We start from the raw sequence: 18,286 nt of genomic DNA, 5'->3' as shown, positions 1-18,286 counted from the left end.
CCAGTATATTTAAAAGGAAATTTTTAACACATTTCGTTTGACCTTTTTTATTCTGTATAATAAAGCCTCTTTTCGGGAGTGCAGTCACACCTGAAAAGTTGTCCTCCTTTGTAAAATAATCACCTAATTAAGTCAACATCTTTTGCCATTTACAGAATTAGTATTATGTCATATACTTGAAATTCTATCAGCGGACAACTTGTTTAAAATATCCTCTAAAATACTGCCCGGCAGGTGGTTGTCTTGCGCACGTTTCACTCTATACTGTATGTTTATCTAATTTCTGGACATTTTGGAGCTGGGAAATATTTTACTGGTAAAAAAACAACAAGAATTAATTCTCATAAACAATATAAATTTAAACTTTTCAATAATTTAAATCAATTGTTGTCTTGCAAATTTTATTTATTTTTGTCTTTGTCTTTTAAGTTTTTAAGTCTTAAAGAAATGTTTTCTCGGCAGAATATTTCGCGAAAACGTATTTTCTTCTCGAGACTTTTTTTGGGTCAGACTATTAAATGAAAAAAAATGAACTTGAAAATTGTTTTTATTGCAAAATAGACCAATATAAAATATTTTTATAATATTTTTCACGAGAGGTATTTGGCAAAGTTAAGAGTCATTTTTTTATGCTGGACACTTTTGATAGTTAATGTCTTCCATTTTCGTAAAAGTTTCAGGAGGTGTTAGTGGTACTATGATAAGAAAAAGAGAAGTTTCTTTTTCCAAAAAACTGATTTGTATGTCCTTGAGTAGGGGTCAAAATTTAAGGTCGGGAAAAAAGAGCTAAATATATGAGTGATTTGCTTCAAAAGCAATAAGTGAACCATGCCAATTCTTTTATTCTCGATACTATGTACATGCTAGCATTAATAGTTTGGTGGCTCACTCATGGCTTTGATGGCAAAAGTCAATTGAAACTGCTACTTTTTTTGCCTTGTTTGGCCCGGATATCTGCTAAAGCCGTGAGTAACCCTCGGAAATAAGTATAAGATTAACTACTCGCCACAGTATAGTACTAAGAAATATATAAAATAGCTTTCGTTTCTCTTGACTTTAATAGTTAAACGGTCTCAAAGTCGATGATTTTTTTTTTTAAATTCCCAAGTTTAGAAGTCAATAACTTTAATCGCGACAATTCAACCACTTTGGGATACAGCTGTAGTTACAGTCCGAGTAGTGTAGCTTAAGGTCCAGGTTAGAAACCCATGGCAACTAATCAACTTTTCTAATTACGCGGTCTCAAAGTTGATAATTTGATACAAAAAAGAAGTCACAGTTTTACATCTATTACTCTAAAACGATTGAGTCAACACCTTTGAGCAAGAGCTGTAAGTATGCTCTACGTGGTGTACTCATGTCAGACTCATGTCAGACTCATGTCAGAAAACCATGAGATCTAATCATCTTACTTAATTAAACGGTCTCAAAAATGATGATTTCAGTATAAAAGAGCGTTTTTTCTTGAGCTTATATACGTCTACTCAAAATCTTATGAGCTAAAACTCGCATAAATACTAGAACGAATCAACAGCCTAATGTACTTTAAGCTCCCAACAAAAGTTCATGCTTCCAGTGTAATAAAATGTTCTTTAACCTTGACCAGAACATGGCAATTACTCTCACAAATCTGATCCTCCATTTTGGAGCACTATATTTTAAATATAGTAGATCCTCAGGATTCGGTCCTCGGAAGCTAAAATTTAGCATCAGGTTAGTTTCAAAGACATTTCTTCGCCTCTATAAAAATGTCATCACATTCGGGGATGATCGAGCGGGGGACAGTTTGAAAACTCAGGTCAGTTGACGCGGAATGTGATATAACCATTATGCGCATTTCACCTGCATCTTTAGTTCTTGTCTATCAAACCTGCGTTTTTTTTTTTTTTTTTTTTGATGTTATATTTATATTTTTACTTTTGAGCCTTATTTAATAAATTTGTTTATTTATAAAAGTTTATTACTAATAGTGTATATGCAAATTCTACTGTAATTATGAACTCAACTTCTTACCCAATTGCAATGCTCTTCCTAAAATATAGAATTGATTTATGATCATTATAAAGACGAAAATAACAAAAAATGTATGTCAATTGTCACAATAAGGGGGATTCCACATCAACTGACCTTAATTTTTCAAATCGTACCTGCTAGATCATCCCCGAATGGGATGAAATTTTATAAAGGTGTAGAGATGTCTTTAAAACTAACCTATGCAAATTTTGAGCTTCCGAGATCTAAATCCTTAGTATCTGGGATCTTTAAAATATAGTGCTCCAAAATGGGGGATCAGCTTTGTGAGAAGAATTGCCATGTTGTAGTCAAGGTTATAGAACATTTTATAACACTGGAAGCATGAAATTTCGGGAGCTTGAAATACATTTAGCTGTTGATTCGTTCTAATACTTGTGTGAGTTTGAGCTCATAAGATTTTGAGTAGCAGTCATATAAAGTTGTGAAAAAACGCTCTTTTTTACTGAAATCATCATTTTTGAGACCGTTTAATTAAGAAAGATGATTAGATCTCATCGTTTTCTATCATGAGTCTAAAACTACATCATTTAGAGCATAATTACAGCTTGAATGATTTCACTGTTAATTATACTAATCCTTGAAGTTCAGATGCGAGGTTTTCTTCACTTATATACACAATCTGAGAGTTCTATATGCCATTGTCAACCATCTCGACAGTGATAAACGCCAAGGATTTCGTGCAGCCAAATCTTCTTTACAGATTCTTGATTCAATTGCCTTTGAAATATAAAATTAATGATGCTGATCTTTGCTGAACACGTTTTTTGTCCATCTCTGGGATTAGGCAATCAATACTCTAAAAGTTAACTCCCGGAAGTTTCTGGCAATCCACTAACTTTTTCCCCAATTGACCCGTTAGAGGTACTAGACCCCGTTTTCTTGTCACCCAAGAGCTGAAATATGTGATGGAATGGCAACATATTGAAATGGAAGAGACAAACTGCTCATTGCATAGTCATATATCAAAAGAGCTAGATCGAACTAAGTAATAGTTTACTGAGGTCACTACTGAAAGATGCAAAATGAAAAAACACAGTTGGGAGACATTGTGGTTTGAGGAGGGCGGGAATGGCGTGGAGTGGAGTGCCCCAGCCAGGCGAGTGACGTTGTCGGCAGTGCTATCCGACGTCCGCGCAGGAGAGTTTCTAAGGCTTTGCGCTACCGTAAAACATTGACTGAACCTGACAGTTTTTTTTTTCCTATCTCATTTTCAGTTCGACTGAAAAAATACTTCGTCTATTATATTTAAATACTGATTATTTATCAAATACCGAAAACCCATAAAAATGTAACTTTTTCATTATTTTGGAAAATTTTGGGGCCCATACGCGACAGAAAGATATTAGTTGATCGAAACCAAATTTAAACACAATGTTTTGAGGCTCTGTTTGAAGACGTTACAAACTATTACATTAAGAAAAAAATTAATTTTTTAAAATCTCAAAAATGATGTTTTTTTTTCATATTTTGTCAAATTTTAGCCCCCATGCGTGAACGGAAGATGTCAATCGATTTCCATAATTATTTTTTTTCCATTGTTTGTACTTATAATTTGCAACTTTTCCACGTTATTACAGCTTCTAAATAAAAGAAAAATAGTTCTTTAGGCCCATCCTAACGTACAGTGCATGTCACAAATTATGTACATGTAATAAATTAATTTTATGCGAAGGCAAACTGTAAATCACTTTTTTGATCATTAAGATGCTTCTTTTCTAAAAACTTTTAGTTATTTAAAATGTAAATACATATTACGTGGCGCACATTCGATGAATTATAGAGAATATGTTATAGCATGAATTAATGCATCTTAACAGAACTATTGACTGAAACATCACGATACATATAATATTTTTTTGTTGTTGTTGTTGAGTGATAATTTAGCTTTTAAATAGGCGGAATAATTAATTTTGACTGCAATTTCATCTATGTCAGGTAAGGAAACCTAACCAAAAATATCGCTTAATATCTGATTACCGGTACTGCATACATTACTATACTGTATACATTACCGGTGTTCTTTTCGATTCCACGAACTTACGTTACAAAAAAGGCTATTTAAAAAGTTCTAGTAAGTAATCACAACAAGATGGCGATGTAAAGCATTTTTGCCCACACTTATACTTAGTAATTAAGTGAGCTTCAGACTGAAATTTCAGAGAAGGGAGCTTTTGTTACACGGTTATAGGTACTAAAACTTTTCCGTTTTTCTTTTCTAGCGGTTTTTTCACACTATTATATACTACCGGCATTTATACTTACACCCCACATTTAAAACATAGTTAAATGCACTTTATTTGTCGTTTCTATTTGACGGAAATCAAAAGAGATTCGAATTAAACAAAGGGAAAAGCTTCCGTTATTTAAGGCAAGAAAAGAAGTTTTATCCCAGAAACAAATTTGAAATTTCGATAAGCAGAGCTTCAGTTTCCTGCAACTTCAAAACTTCAACTAGTACAAATCATGTTTGTTCTGGTTTCACAATCTAGTGTTTAGTCAAAAAAAAGGAAAAAACTATGTATATCTTCTTTACGAAAAAGCACATAAACACAGTCCTTGCGCTTCATCATTAGTTAATCTAATATATTGGAAAAACCTGAATAAAAAGTTAAAGGAAAGAAAAAACTTCTAAGAAAACGGGGAAAAACATGTGAGGGAGATGGGAAATTTTTGTATTATTAACTATTAACGTTGAATAATTAAAAGCACAGGACAAAGGAATAATAAGTATGTAATTGCTAGAAAAACTGGTACATTTCAGCCTAAATAAAAGCTATAAGGCCGCCAGTATTCGTTTTGAGCTAAAAGTACGTGTACTGAAGTACATATCATCACAAGTTTACACGATTGGGCCTTTGAACCATTGAGAAGAGATAAGAGGGAATGAATGAAGGCTTTAATTCGTGAAACAAACATCCCAAGTCACGTAACATTTTAAAGCAAAGCATTGGAAGAAATTAGGTTTTCTCCGTTAGTTTCACGCAAAACATGTTAACCATTCGTCGTTGAGTCACATGACTTTCCATCTTTGCCTGAGCTTTTGCCAAGGCAATGATTGGACTTAATTTCTTCATTTACTAATTCATGATCTTAGCTTTCAACTTGTAGTTTTGGTATTAATTTCTTCGCAGTTTATATGGTATTTGTAAGCTTTTTCCTCAACAAAAAAGTACCCTGACCATTTCAAAAAAAAAGAGAAACATCGAAAACTAGGTTCTTTTTTTTTTTTACTTAATCCCAATTAGTGGTTTAAAGAACATAGAAAAAAATTCTCCAATAGCAATTAAGTGGATGCTCTGTCCATATGTGAGAGTGCTTTGCACTTTCAATGGTGTGAATTCTATTGCCTTCGTTTCGGGTAAAATAAATTTACAAACATATCGAAATGTCATCCTACGTATTTTTTTTTACAAAACACTGACATTTTTGCGAAAGAAAATTGGCATTATCAGCAAGACATTGCGCAATTCTATTCGAATAATTGTACAAAAAATTGGTTCCAAGTCAGCAACATTGAAACTTCGAACTGACAAACTAAGTCTCCAGATAACAACCGAATCGAGAACTTATGGGGTAACTTGGCAATATAAGTTGATGCAAATGGGAGATATTTTATATCAACAACAGACCCGACATCTGTTACCAAACATTAATAGTATAAAAAAGAGCCGGAACCTCGGCCAAAACTAGTTTCATTTAAGAAAACAAGAATATTTGTAGTAGGAATGCGCCGATAAGCAACTGGCCGATTACCGATAAATCAGCTGCTGATGATCGGCCGAATAACGATCACATTTTTTTAAAGACTACTAGTTCTTCGTCACTTGCTTTTCTCAATTTTACTTCGACGAGAAATGGCTAATAGTTGAGAGATTATTCATTTTTCTCCTCTTTTCTAATTTTTCAAAAACAATTTCAAAATTTGTTCCAATTTCTTTCAGTAAGTATTCTTATTATTTTTGATGTAGTTACATAATGTTCACAAGGCATGAATTTTTCAAAATATTAGGGGGGCAGCCTGTGGTCAGCATACTAAAATAAGAGTACTTTTAATTTAAATTCATTTTTTATTTATTAGTAGTCATTTTGTCCAAGACTTATCTTAATATCTTTTGCTCGTGTGTTTGTATTCATAAGGCTTTTTAACCGCTGGACTGATTTTGATCAAATTTTTGGGTGTAACTAAGTTGAAGAATGGTTTAGAGTCGCAATGGATCGAATCGGAAACGTTTTTGTTAATTAGTTAATTTATTTAAACATTGGATGATTATAGCTCCCAGATGATTAATATTTATATTAACCTATTATTAAGCAAGAATTGAAATATATATTTAACTCGTTGCAAAAGGACAAAAAGAAATTCAGCTCTGCTTACTGTAGTGAATTAATTTATTTAAACGTCGAATGATTACATTTCCCAAATGATTAATATTTATTTTAGCCAATTGTTGAGCGGGAACAGAAGTGAATATATTTAAACCATTGCCAAAGGATAGTAAGAAATTCAGCTCTGCTTTTTTTGTGAAAATGTCCTCCTGTGATGTCAGTGGAGAATAGTTTTTTTTTTTTTTTTTTCCATTTCTTGAATGCAAAGATCTTAGAAACCGTGGTATGTTTTAAAGTCTGGATGACTGAAAGAAATCGGGTATCTTCACTAGATTTACGCAAAACGTGTATTCCTGTCTTCGCATGTAAAACATGTGGCGAAATCATTGCCTCAGGTTTTCCTTACCAAATGATCAAAAAGTAGCCTAGCAACATTTGCTTCTCGGCTCAAATCTATATCAGTTTTGGCGCTTCTGGCAAGAAAACTATCAAACTAATCAGAAAATTATTAAAGGAAAATATGGTGCAATTTAAAGAAGACACAAATTTTATTTCCGTCCAGATAAATCACAACAAGGTAGTTCTGTGCATAAAAGATCAGTGCAGTGTAAGATTTTTTCGTCTTTGGTGGAAGGAACAAATTAGGCAATATACGAAGATCATTCAAGTACGCGAGTAGAGATAGTTAAGTGAAGCTAATGCTCAGCGAGAGAGCGGAATTTAAAAGTTTTCGTTTTAAAGATCGGACGGCTATTAGATCGGAGTTCACTTCGCTAACTATTCGGCTGGATTACAATAGCGTGGTGACTTGAAGATTTTGGCGATAAATGATTGAGTTACGGGATTGTTCACATTTTAAAGCTACTGTTAATGTATTTTAATGTTTTTTTTGTTTTTTTTTTGAGAAATTTTTTAAATTGCAAAGAATTGTTTTCGGTTTTTAAAAAGTGTTTCGTCATTTCAGTTGAAGAAAATGTTTATTTTACCGGAGGGAGCGGAATGAGTGATTTTCGCTTATTCGAGGAACTTTTTTTACATTTATCATTTCTTTAAACAATAGCTTTTCGATAGTTAAAGTCTTCTTTATATAGGAAACGTTGCAGCGGGATTTTCCGTTTGTTGTAGATGTACTAGGCAGTTAGTTTTTTACAATAAATATCCGAAAAAGATTTTTATCCTTTTAGTGCGACTGAAGGAACAAACGTAAGTACGCGAGAAAAAATCTCTACATAGTATAAATTGAAGTCTCAAAAAAGCGTCTGTTTATTTGAACGTTCAAAACTTGAGAACTACCCGGCCGATTTTTCTGAAATTTTGACCTCTAATTTGTCTCTTAATTTTAGCACCGGAAAGGTTTGCGGATCGGTTTGAAAAAAAATCGATGAGTAGTTCTTTTTTTATTCCAATTTAGGTCCAATTTTTACACAAATTCTCGAATATAGGGGTGAAAAATTACTTGCATATATAATAATATCACATATCATAGGAAAAGGTAGAATTTTCCACGTTCTATGCGATTTATTTCAATGCTCTAACTTAATTACGGCGGGAGTTATTTGCGTTTTTAGCTCGATTTTTCTAGGCTTAGCTGAAACTTAGGCACTTCTCTCTATAAAAAGGCACTCTGTAAAAAGTGAAGAAATTATCCCATAGCTTCCTTTTTGATACATTTAGAAAAAGCGATATTTTTTACTCCAAATCCATCTCAACCTATGGTCGAAAAACTGATTTTCTATCTCAAAAGGAAAAAAAGTTATAAGCCTTTTGAAATCAAGTTCAAAAAATTTCACTTCCATTCAAATTATTAACCATTTTCTTTCGCATTTTATTCCCTTGAACTTATTTCATTTTGTGTTCCCATGGTTACGCTTTTTAAATCCATCTTTCCCAATTTAATTTCTCAAAAGTATATTAATATCTGTCGTCATTGTTTGGGAGGGAAATTTCGCATAATGTTTTTTTGTTATTATTTATTTGCCTGATTCTTGAGTATTTGTCACATGACATAATATTTATTTTCACGATGGACCGAGCAAAGCCGGGCAACGCAGCAATTAGTTAATGAAACAACTGCTCGGTGGGCATTAGATAAATCAAGTTGTAATAAATATACGCATTGTGACACCAATCATGTTAAAAATATTGTCCTTTGACATCTCAACAGAACCGTTCAAACAATTGATGAATTATTGAACTTGTTTAACTTTTCAATTTACGAAGTTTGAACAGATCGTTTGATGCTGTCGAGTCCTCTAGTTATTTATAAAAATTATAAGATTATCTAAAAGCGGTATTCTAAAAAGAGAAACGTATCGATGAATGAAAAATGTTGCAACAATGTATATATGTATATAATTATTCACAATACAAAAATTAAATTTAAAAAATAACATTGCTTCAACTATCAGTTTGTAAAAATAATAATAAAAACAAAAAAATAAATTACTTTTAAATTTAAAAAAAAAACCGCTTTCAAAAAATACCCAGGAACTAAAAAGCAAAAAATAACTGGTTACACTTACATTCTATTTCCTACACAAACATAAAAATGAAATTTATTTTACAATTCTAGTACAAAAATCAATTAAACTAAACACCGAATTATAAAATAAACACTGATTTAAATTAATATACGATGAATTACTTTAAATACCTAACTAATTATATACGATCTCTTAATGTTTAATAACCTTTTGAAGTCGGGGCCTCCTATAAACAACTACATAACGTAACTGACAACCAACCGAATCCTGAATTAAACACTAATTTAACTATACGGGAAATTAGTCTTCAAAACTAAGCTTACTCAGTTACGTTAGGTAGTAATTTATAGGAGGCTCCGACTTCAAAAGGTTATTAAAAATTAAGAGATTGTATATAATTAGTTAGGTATTTAAAGTAATTCATCGTATAGTAATTTAAATCAGTGTTTATTTTATAATTCGGTGTTTAGTTTAGTTGATTTTTGTACTGGAATTGTAAAATAAATTTCATTTCTATGTTTGAGTGCGAAATAGAATGTAAGTGCAACCAGTTATTTTTTGCTTCTTAGTTCCTGGGTATTTTTTGAAGACGGTTTTTTTTTAATTTAAAAGAAATTTATTTTTTGGTTTTTAGTGGTGTAAATAACACGATTGTGAAGAAAGGCTTTTTCAAATGCGTAACTATGTACAAAAAAAATTGTCTTCATCATTGGTTCAACTTTATCAAAGTTTGCTTTCCGAAAGCAAATGCACGAGTCACTATAAAAAACCGAAATCGCTTTATTTTAAAATTTGTAAAATTGTAAATTTTAGAATTGTAATATTGTAAATTGTAATTTATTTCGCAATACCTGTCATGTAACTCGTGATAAAAGTCGCATGTTTCTTCAAATGGCCCCACCATAGATGAAGATTAAAAATTCCACTAGAATGAATTTTATGTTTGGTTCAGAGAATCCTTAATTCAAAATTTTCATTATCATTACTCTTAATAATATATTTTTTAGTACTTTCTTTAACTATAGGTAAAGAAAGTATATACCTTTGTTTTATGGCTTTTGTTTATCAATGGGTTTTATGTTTAATCGTTTGAGAGGGAAATTGCAAGAAATTTATTGTTTTACCGTTAACTTTTCCCTAAAGAACAAATAGGGTAAATCAAGGATTTGGAACCTAAGTTATACCACCCCTAAACAAAACCACTACTAAACAAAAAAAAAGCATAAAAACGGTTCACTAAGTGAGACGATATACAAAGTTAATCGATTTAAATGTGAGTATGATATTTGAAGAGTTCCCTCAACTTCATCAAACCTGTACTTGATTACCATTAAACCGCCAAAGAAGTATACCGTTTCAAAGAGAAAAAGAATTTTCCTTATCGGTACAGGCAGGGGCGTGCACAGAAAGTTTGGAGCCCATCACAAATGACTGTTCCGGGCCCCTCTCCATATTGTTTACCCCTATATTTCACCCTCAGTTATAAAAATAATGGGCCCCCTTCAGGATCTGGCCCGGGCCAACAGGTGCCCCCCCCCCTCCCTGTGCACGCCCCTGGGTACAGGTGTCTTCGAGTATTTATGGAACATTGTACAAAGGAAAAACAAACCCCTCTTCAGAACCTCCTCCTTTTTTTGAAGCCTGCTAATTAATATAACCCTAATTTCAAATTGAACTAGCGGCATCGTGAAATAGTAAATCTAGAATATTGGTCAAACTTCAGAAATCATACACAGGTATAATGTATATTATTAAAGAATCTAAATTAAATCGTGGGGGAGTGGTGTTCTGTATTCAATTCCCCCTCAATTAAACACTAAATATATTTTAAAACTGGAATATTAAGTAAAGAACTTTATATTTTAGTGTCTTAATAAAGTTATATATTAGTAAATAAAATATTAAGGTAATTGATTCAACTATTAAAGTAGCAAAATATATTTAATTTACTGCTTTGTTACACAGTAATAAATACATTAGTAACACCGAAAATAAAACAGGCGGCGCAGCGTTGCGAAAATAAATCATCCATGTGCCGCGAGAAGTAAAGATCGGTCAAGAGAAAGTCAAAAGCTTGTGAAGATACACCGATCACAGCAAAACCACGTGACGGAGACGTATGAAATTTAAAGTTTCTTGGATTTCTCCGGGATCACTTATCCGATCCAGACCAAATTACAATCGGACCATCTGGGAAGTATACCCTTACAAACAAAAAAAAAAATTTCAAATCGGTCCAGTTGTGTTGGAATAATTCGAACACACACAAGCCGCAATACGAAATCAAAACCTCCTTTTTTGAAGTCGGTAAATAATAACAACGATGATTGTAATAATAATAACAATAATACATCATATGCATACTTTAAAAAAAAATCAATGGATATTTAATTATAGTAATTTTCTCGTTGAATCGAAAAATAATAGTTTAAAGAGTACATTGTAAAGTGTATGATGTAATCCTATGTATAGTTACAATAAACAAAATGACTGTGAAAATAATGTTGAGTCATCAAAAGCTGGGGCGAGGGTATCATAACTTGAATTTAGAAAATGATCCTGATTTTCTTTAAGAAACAAAACAAAATCAGTAGGAAGTTTTTTTTTTTTCTTTTTCATTAGAGACAGTTAAGGGGAGGGTGCAGTGGGGTCATATACACATTTGCTTATTTCTGCAATATTTCTACCCTTCAAAGATAAATTTAAATAATAGTAATAACATATAAAAACAAAATGCTTCTTTAAGGCGGGTGATGTGAATAGAGTGATAGAAGGGGGCCTTGGGTGATGTAAACATTTTTCGCGTTCCAATTTAAAAGTCCTGGAATTTAATTATTCATAGTAGTGTCATATGGTAATCAGCGATGATAGTTCAGATTCTTTAATACTCCATTCAGTTGTACGCACTTTCTAAACTTTTTATTTTGTTTTTACTCTGTGCTCTTTCGTCTTACATTCTATAGTAATGCTTGGACAAAATTACGTTGATGTATTGTTAGTAAATGTATTTATCATAATTTCTTGTTCAAGGTTAACTCTGAAAAATATTTTTTTTCCGCCGATTAATGGGCAAAATTTTGCCGATTTTTGATAATCAGCAATGTGGCCGATTATGGCCGATTAATTGGTGATCCCTAGTTTTTAATAATATTTGCACACATAGAGTAACGGCACCAGAAACAGACATGCTTAAGACATTGCGCTCAGATTAACTCAATTTTCCGAGTCTTTCAATGTATTTAGAATTTGTAAACTATTTTTCTGCCATGCAACAACATCTCATCTAACGTTTAGCTGCTTCTGGATCCTCTGAATTAGTCAATTCTTTTTTTTACTTGCTCATTTTCGGAGAAAGGTCCGCCCCCCAGTAAGAGACACCGACAATTCTGATTATACCCAGTAACAGATAGGAAAAGGAAATGATGAGTATTGGAGATAATTCCCTTTTTCTCTTAAAATGTGCAAGAATTCTTCATGTTAAGAACTAATGCCACCAGCTAACTCGTTATGTCTGAACATAACCTTCCTTGTATATTCCAACTTGCTCATAATGTTCACTGGATCCACCGTATTCGTGGGTGATAACAGCATCAGTTTTACCCGCCTAAAATTCTTATTATTTGAATACAAACTTACGACTGTCTGTTATTGGACCTTTGTGTGTTACTGGTGCCGTTACCCTTTTGTTTTTTTTTAGAATTAATTGATTTATTTGTAAATAAAGACCTCTTATATGCAAAAATATGTAGCTATTATTGAAGTAGTCTTGAATATAACAAAACATTTTTCTTTCCGAGAATAAAAAAATCTTTGTCAAGTAATTCCTGAGCGGACGTCTGCTCTCTCTCTTAAACCACAAGGATGTAAACTTTATTGCACAACTTTTCTTGATATAAACATTTTTCAGACTTTCATTTCTATTACTTTATTGTCAATAATTACTGGAACTTCTACAATCAACTAAGGGAAGAAACGATTTTCAAAAATTTCATTAATACTGAAAAGCTGGCCACAAAATTCTCAAATTTCAATGGTCTTTGCCCTAGTCCTACGTCCTACATTCTTTCACAAATTCTCTCCTATTGGTGTGATTTACAGTACCTTCATACATCAAGCATCTCCTATCCCTGTAAGAGCAATAACTTGCATTAATCTCTCCGTCCCACACACTGAGTGTTATGCGGTGATACAGCTAATTTCTCGCTTTAAGCTTTGTTTACCACATCAATATGACAAGTATAACTCAATTCCATCGGGAACACAGAGACACGTGAATTGGTAATCATTCAAATCTATTTCCGATAACAGAGTGTGAATGTGGAAGGACATAACGTTTTGATTGCCTGCATTATTGCGTAATGAATAAACATACGATTTATGGGATAACCCATGATGATGGATAAGAATCTGTTTTCATATTTGATCTAGTAATTGTGCTAAATCATATAACTAATTACTTGTATCAATACATTACTGAAAATTTGGCTCGAACTATGAGGTATTATGTTTACAAGAATTATTTGTTTCGTACGGGATTTATTTTGTTAAATGCTCTAGATGCATTGTAAATATCAGAGCACTGTTTTCCATTTAAATTACCAAATGCTGCAATTGATTTTAAATCGTTGATTAATAGTTTAAATATGCATTTACTAATAAGCTAAAATAGCTTGGAATGATGCTTTGAAATACACTTTTACAGCTATTAAAAAAGATAAACTAATAAAAAACATAAGAAATAGTTGGAAAAAAATATGGTGCTATAAAATAAAAATAAAAAAAAATATATGTAACTTCAAATTAGCCAACTTTAAGATATTTGCTTTAAAAAGCATCATTAATTAATTTTCAATGACGTAAAGTGTTGTGTATAGTCACGTTTTTTTCCTTATTAAACGCAGGAAAAAAATATAAAATGCAGATTATCTTTTAGAATTCAAACCCATTTGGTATTTAGTCCAAATTCGCTCAGTCTGGTCTTAACCTTAGATCAGTAAAAGCGGCAAAATTGTCTTAATTGGGGGATTAATGATTTAAGTTTAATGATGTGATGAGAATTCAAGTTTAAATAGAATGTTAAAAGCATTATTTTTTTTTTACTATGCGTGTTGAACATTTATTTTAACCATACAGGGGGGCAATAAAAATAACTATTTGCTATTTTTCAGACGTAACGTACATATTTAAAAAATATACTAATTACGATTTTACATATAAAATATTGTTCGCTTACATTGCACTTTTTATTGCAGACTGACATCCCGACAAACACATTTTCCCCATCTCTAACCCCTACTTTCCATTTTTTAATATTTCAATATGTATTACACTTTGTTTTATTTATTTATTTATTTGATTTTTTTTTATTTTAGTGATATCGTTACGATGCATTATCTTCTCTGGTGTTTTTTTTTTAACTTTTACTTAAAGTAGGCTAAAAAAGGAGTCACAGGTTTTGAAACAAATGTAGCTCATTAAGGTCTGTTGAGACATCCTTAAAAATGTTTCACACATGGTTTTCATTTCAACCAAACCTTGAGCTATTTTTAAAAAACTAATGTGTAGCAAATACTGATTCTGTGCTTTTTTAGAATTACGACATTGCATCTTTGTTTTTTGTTTTATTGCAGATTCCTATCCAGCAGTTTATGTCCCAGACCAGATGTAAAGTACCACACCTGGAATAAGATTGTCGTCCCTTTGTTTAATACATAAAAATTATACATGGCGTGAATCACTAAATTAGGTTTTCCATTTGTCTTCTGAGGACATTTGTTTTCCAGTGTTTTAATGATACTCATAACTTATTTATTGATGTAATTATGCATTAGAATTCTCAAAGTTTTGTTATTACTGCAGAGTGGTTTTACGTACTGTTTAACGTAGTAGCTATGCTGCATTTCATTTGAATAGCAATAATCTATACGTATTTTTATCTCTTGTGTTCTAATACACTTCATTTATTCATAAATAACAGACATGATCATCATATTTATGTTAGATTAATCCAAGAAATGGAACGATTCTGTTCGAAATCACTTTTTTAAAGTTACATTCAACTAATTTTATCATTTAAAAAAAAAAACTTGCTTTGGTTTTCAATATTTTTTTCTTTTTTACTTTCGTTTTAATTTGAAAAACTATACATTTTCCCATTTAATACACGACTTCAAACGTTTATTTTTCCATATCTTAAGAATTACAATGATACTACATTTTAGAAGTTTATCTGATTTAGAAAAAAATTGAAAGGATATAAATAGGTATCGATGAGAAATAAAACTTAAGGAAATGAGATTATATTACGTTGTAGTGTCTTTCACGCAGGAAAGAAATTTAGTACTTCTTTGCCAACGATGTAAATATTTTCAGTGGTAAAAATGTGAAAAGATTCTTGGAATCCATTTGCTTGTTAAAATACAAATCACCAAATTTGATTTTTAAAAAAAGGGGGTTGTTGTAAAATATAGTTGTTTAAACTATTGCTAATTATTCCCAATTATAAAAAGCAATTGACATATTTCAATAAAATTGGAAGGACTTCAATTCGATTCTTGATTTCCGTCTCTTCATAACTCACAGTACAAATTACTTTTATAAAATTTCTCACACAATTATTTTCAGATACCCACTTTAATACTTCAATTTCATGTATTTAATGAGTCATTTAAGCGATTTTTGAATTTAATTCGAAACTGATAAGCTTTATTGTGTGGATGAAGCCGATGATGGACTTAATTTAATTTTTACGTAATGTTTTCAAAAAGGAAAAATAAATTTATGTTTTTAATATTTTTACTGGCGTACAAATTATTAAAATCAAAACCTCGGTGCAGTTTTTTTACGAGACCATTTTCTAAAGTTTTATTGTAAAAACTAAAAACATATTCGAATTTTATAAAACTTGTGTTCTTTTTAAAACTTGTTATTTTAAAATCATGATGCCAAACAAATTTGTGAAATTAAATTGTAGTTCAATATTATATAGATGTTTTTCTTTTACGGAAATTTTTATTTTAGAGCGTTTTATTAATGTTGACATTTGTATGTGTAATTTATTTTCAGTTGTTTTTAATGTGTTTATTGAAAAGTGTATAAGAGTAAAAAATAAAATTATTTAAATGTGATGCACCAATGAATATTGCGTGTTATTTTGAAATAAAATATTTCAACAACACTTAAAGTCTCTTTCATTTTACGAGTACACAATTTTAACTGCAAAAACATTGGAAATACATAAGTATTATAGATAGTTCTTTCATCCAGCTCTTTTACAGTGAATATTGGGTTCCCTGTAACTCCAAAACGAGAATATATAATCATTCTAAAAAATTATAAGTTAACTTTATGCTTATGATTGATACCGTTGAGTATTTCACTTCAATGGAAACAAATTAAAACAAATAAATAATGAAATTAGTAAGTGCTTCTTACAAAAATTAAAAAAAATAATAATAAATAAATAAATAAATAAAATGAATGCAATGCTACTTTGAGCAAAAGTAGTGAAAACTCTATGTTCAATAATTTGCCTAGAGGCGGAACAGCAGTCGAGTCTTGTGCAAAAGTCGCTACTAGCTTATATTCATTCTTATTTATTTATTTATTTATTTTATTTTATTATTTATTATTATTATTATTGACTTACACCAGTTTTGCTCTTAATGGCTCAGTTTTCTGAACCGCATTTTTCATATATTTTAAGCGCCTGGAGATGTAACGTAAGAGAATGGTGAAGTTCAAATTATAATAATAATAGAATCTGGGAAAAAACAGTTATAAAAAATAATGATAAAACCAATAACATTAGCAATAATAACAACTGTAAAAATGATAATAACTTTAAATTTGTTCATAAAAATATTGAATAAATTAAAATCCCAAACTATTCAGAATTTAGTTTTTGACATATTAATAAATGCGCTAAATCGTAAAAAAATGTATGTATTCTCTTAACACCATCAAAAATTATATTCGTATATTTTCAGCAGAAAGGATATGCTTAAAATCATGTACTCGGTTTGTCCAGACGCATAAAAGAGTCGGGGTGACGTATCACGGCGTCGCACAGTGGGGCAGCCTAATGTTAATTTTGGACATTGGGCGGAAAATTAAACCATTTAGTTTTGCATTTTTACTGTTGTATTGATAAACTAAGAACATATTCCCACTAATCTTACTAGTTTTTAACATTATTACCCGAAGATAATACCTTGAATTCGAAGAATTAACTAGCTACTTCGTTAGAAGACAATTTAGTAAACAGTAGATATTTTGTTTAAGAACTGTTCAAATTTAATAGTGTGATGTGCTGGGCTTTATGCACTCCTAATAAATAAGAAAAACACCCAAAAACGTTTCTTAGAAAATACGAAAATTTTGGAGATAATTTTCAAAGTATTTTGAATGTATTTTTGAATTACGAAAATCGCTAACAAACGCTAACAAAACTATTATATCCCAAGCATTGTATAGAGTTTCAGCTTTCCTAATCCGGTTTCAGTTTTTGCCTAAACCTGCCTATTCAAAAGATATTGAAAATTAAAGGTAAGGAAATATTTTACAAGTAAGCATGTTTACAGTTTTCAGTTTGTATACTTTTTATTGCAAATTATTTCAATTAAATACTTTGAGGAATCAGTTTCATTGTGTCATTTGTCGACTGTGGGACAAAATCATATGAGATGCTTAGAAGCATGGTTTCATTTGCTTATTTCGGGGACTACAAAAATTGGTACTATTTTGAGTTATAAGTGACAGCAAACGAAAAAGACACAATAATCTCCCCAAAATACTTCTAATAAATTGTATGTACACAATAACAAACACATCACAAAATGAGTAAAAATGAAAACAAGGAGCGGGCATATTTTAAAAAGATCAAAATATTATACATGTACATCAAGAAAAGTGTTTTTCTTCAAAAAGCAAACGTTTGTCCTTAATAAACATCTAATTTCTTTTATTACATTCTATATTAGGCGAACTTACAGCAAACTATTTACTTTTTAGAGCATTAAAAGCTATTTATTTTTGATTTCAGTCCAGCAAGTTGTCTAACAAACAAAAATAAACACTTTTTAATTTAAATATCCATTTAATACTTCACCAGATTTATCCAAAATAAATTCTGAAGGAAATATCATGCCTAAAAATTTCATCTTTTATTCTGAAGTATCATCGTCAGAGTCCCCGAGTTCAGGTATCCAGTATTCGAAAGTAATCAGTGACGCTTCGGATTTTTTTTCGTGTATGCCAAGTTGTAAAAAGTCATTAAAAAAATAATTTAAAATATCGTCTGTTATTAAACAGCCATAAACGAAAAAAATAGAACATTGTGATAAAAAATGAATTTAACTTTAATTTTTAATCTATCGTCTGCTCATGCTTCATTTAATGATATTTTCTAAATAGGTCTTGGCATTAGTTAGAGTTTTTGTTTA

At 31.0% G+C, this 18,286-nt stretch overlaps 1 protein-coding gene across 1 annotated transcript in view; it reads left to right on the top strand.

The window, feature by feature from the left end:
• The window catches only part of LOC129234642 (prothoracicostatic peptide-like), a 146,978-nt gene extending 130,958 nt beyond the window's left edge, over positions 1-16,020 (top strand). Inside the window, exon 3 of the mRNA XM_054868678.1 lies at positions 14,474-16,020. Within this exon, the coding sequence (XP_054724653.1) occupies positions 14,474-14,511 (38 nt within the window). The 3' untranslated portion in view covers positions 14,512-16,020. The remainder of the gene's footprint in view (positions 1-14,473) is intronic.
• Positions 16,021-18,286: the final 2,266 nt, after the last annotated feature.

Source organism: Uloborus diversus, chromosome 1 (genome assembly GCF_026930045.1).
Source record: "Uloborus diversus isolate 005 chromosome 1, Udiv.v.3.1, whole genome shotgun sequence".
Classification (NCBI taxonomy): Eukaryota; Metazoa; Arthropoda; class Arachnida; order Araneae; family Uloboridae; genus Uloborus; species Uloborus diversus.
This window is presented reverse-complemented; position numbering and strand designations above follow the sequence as displayed.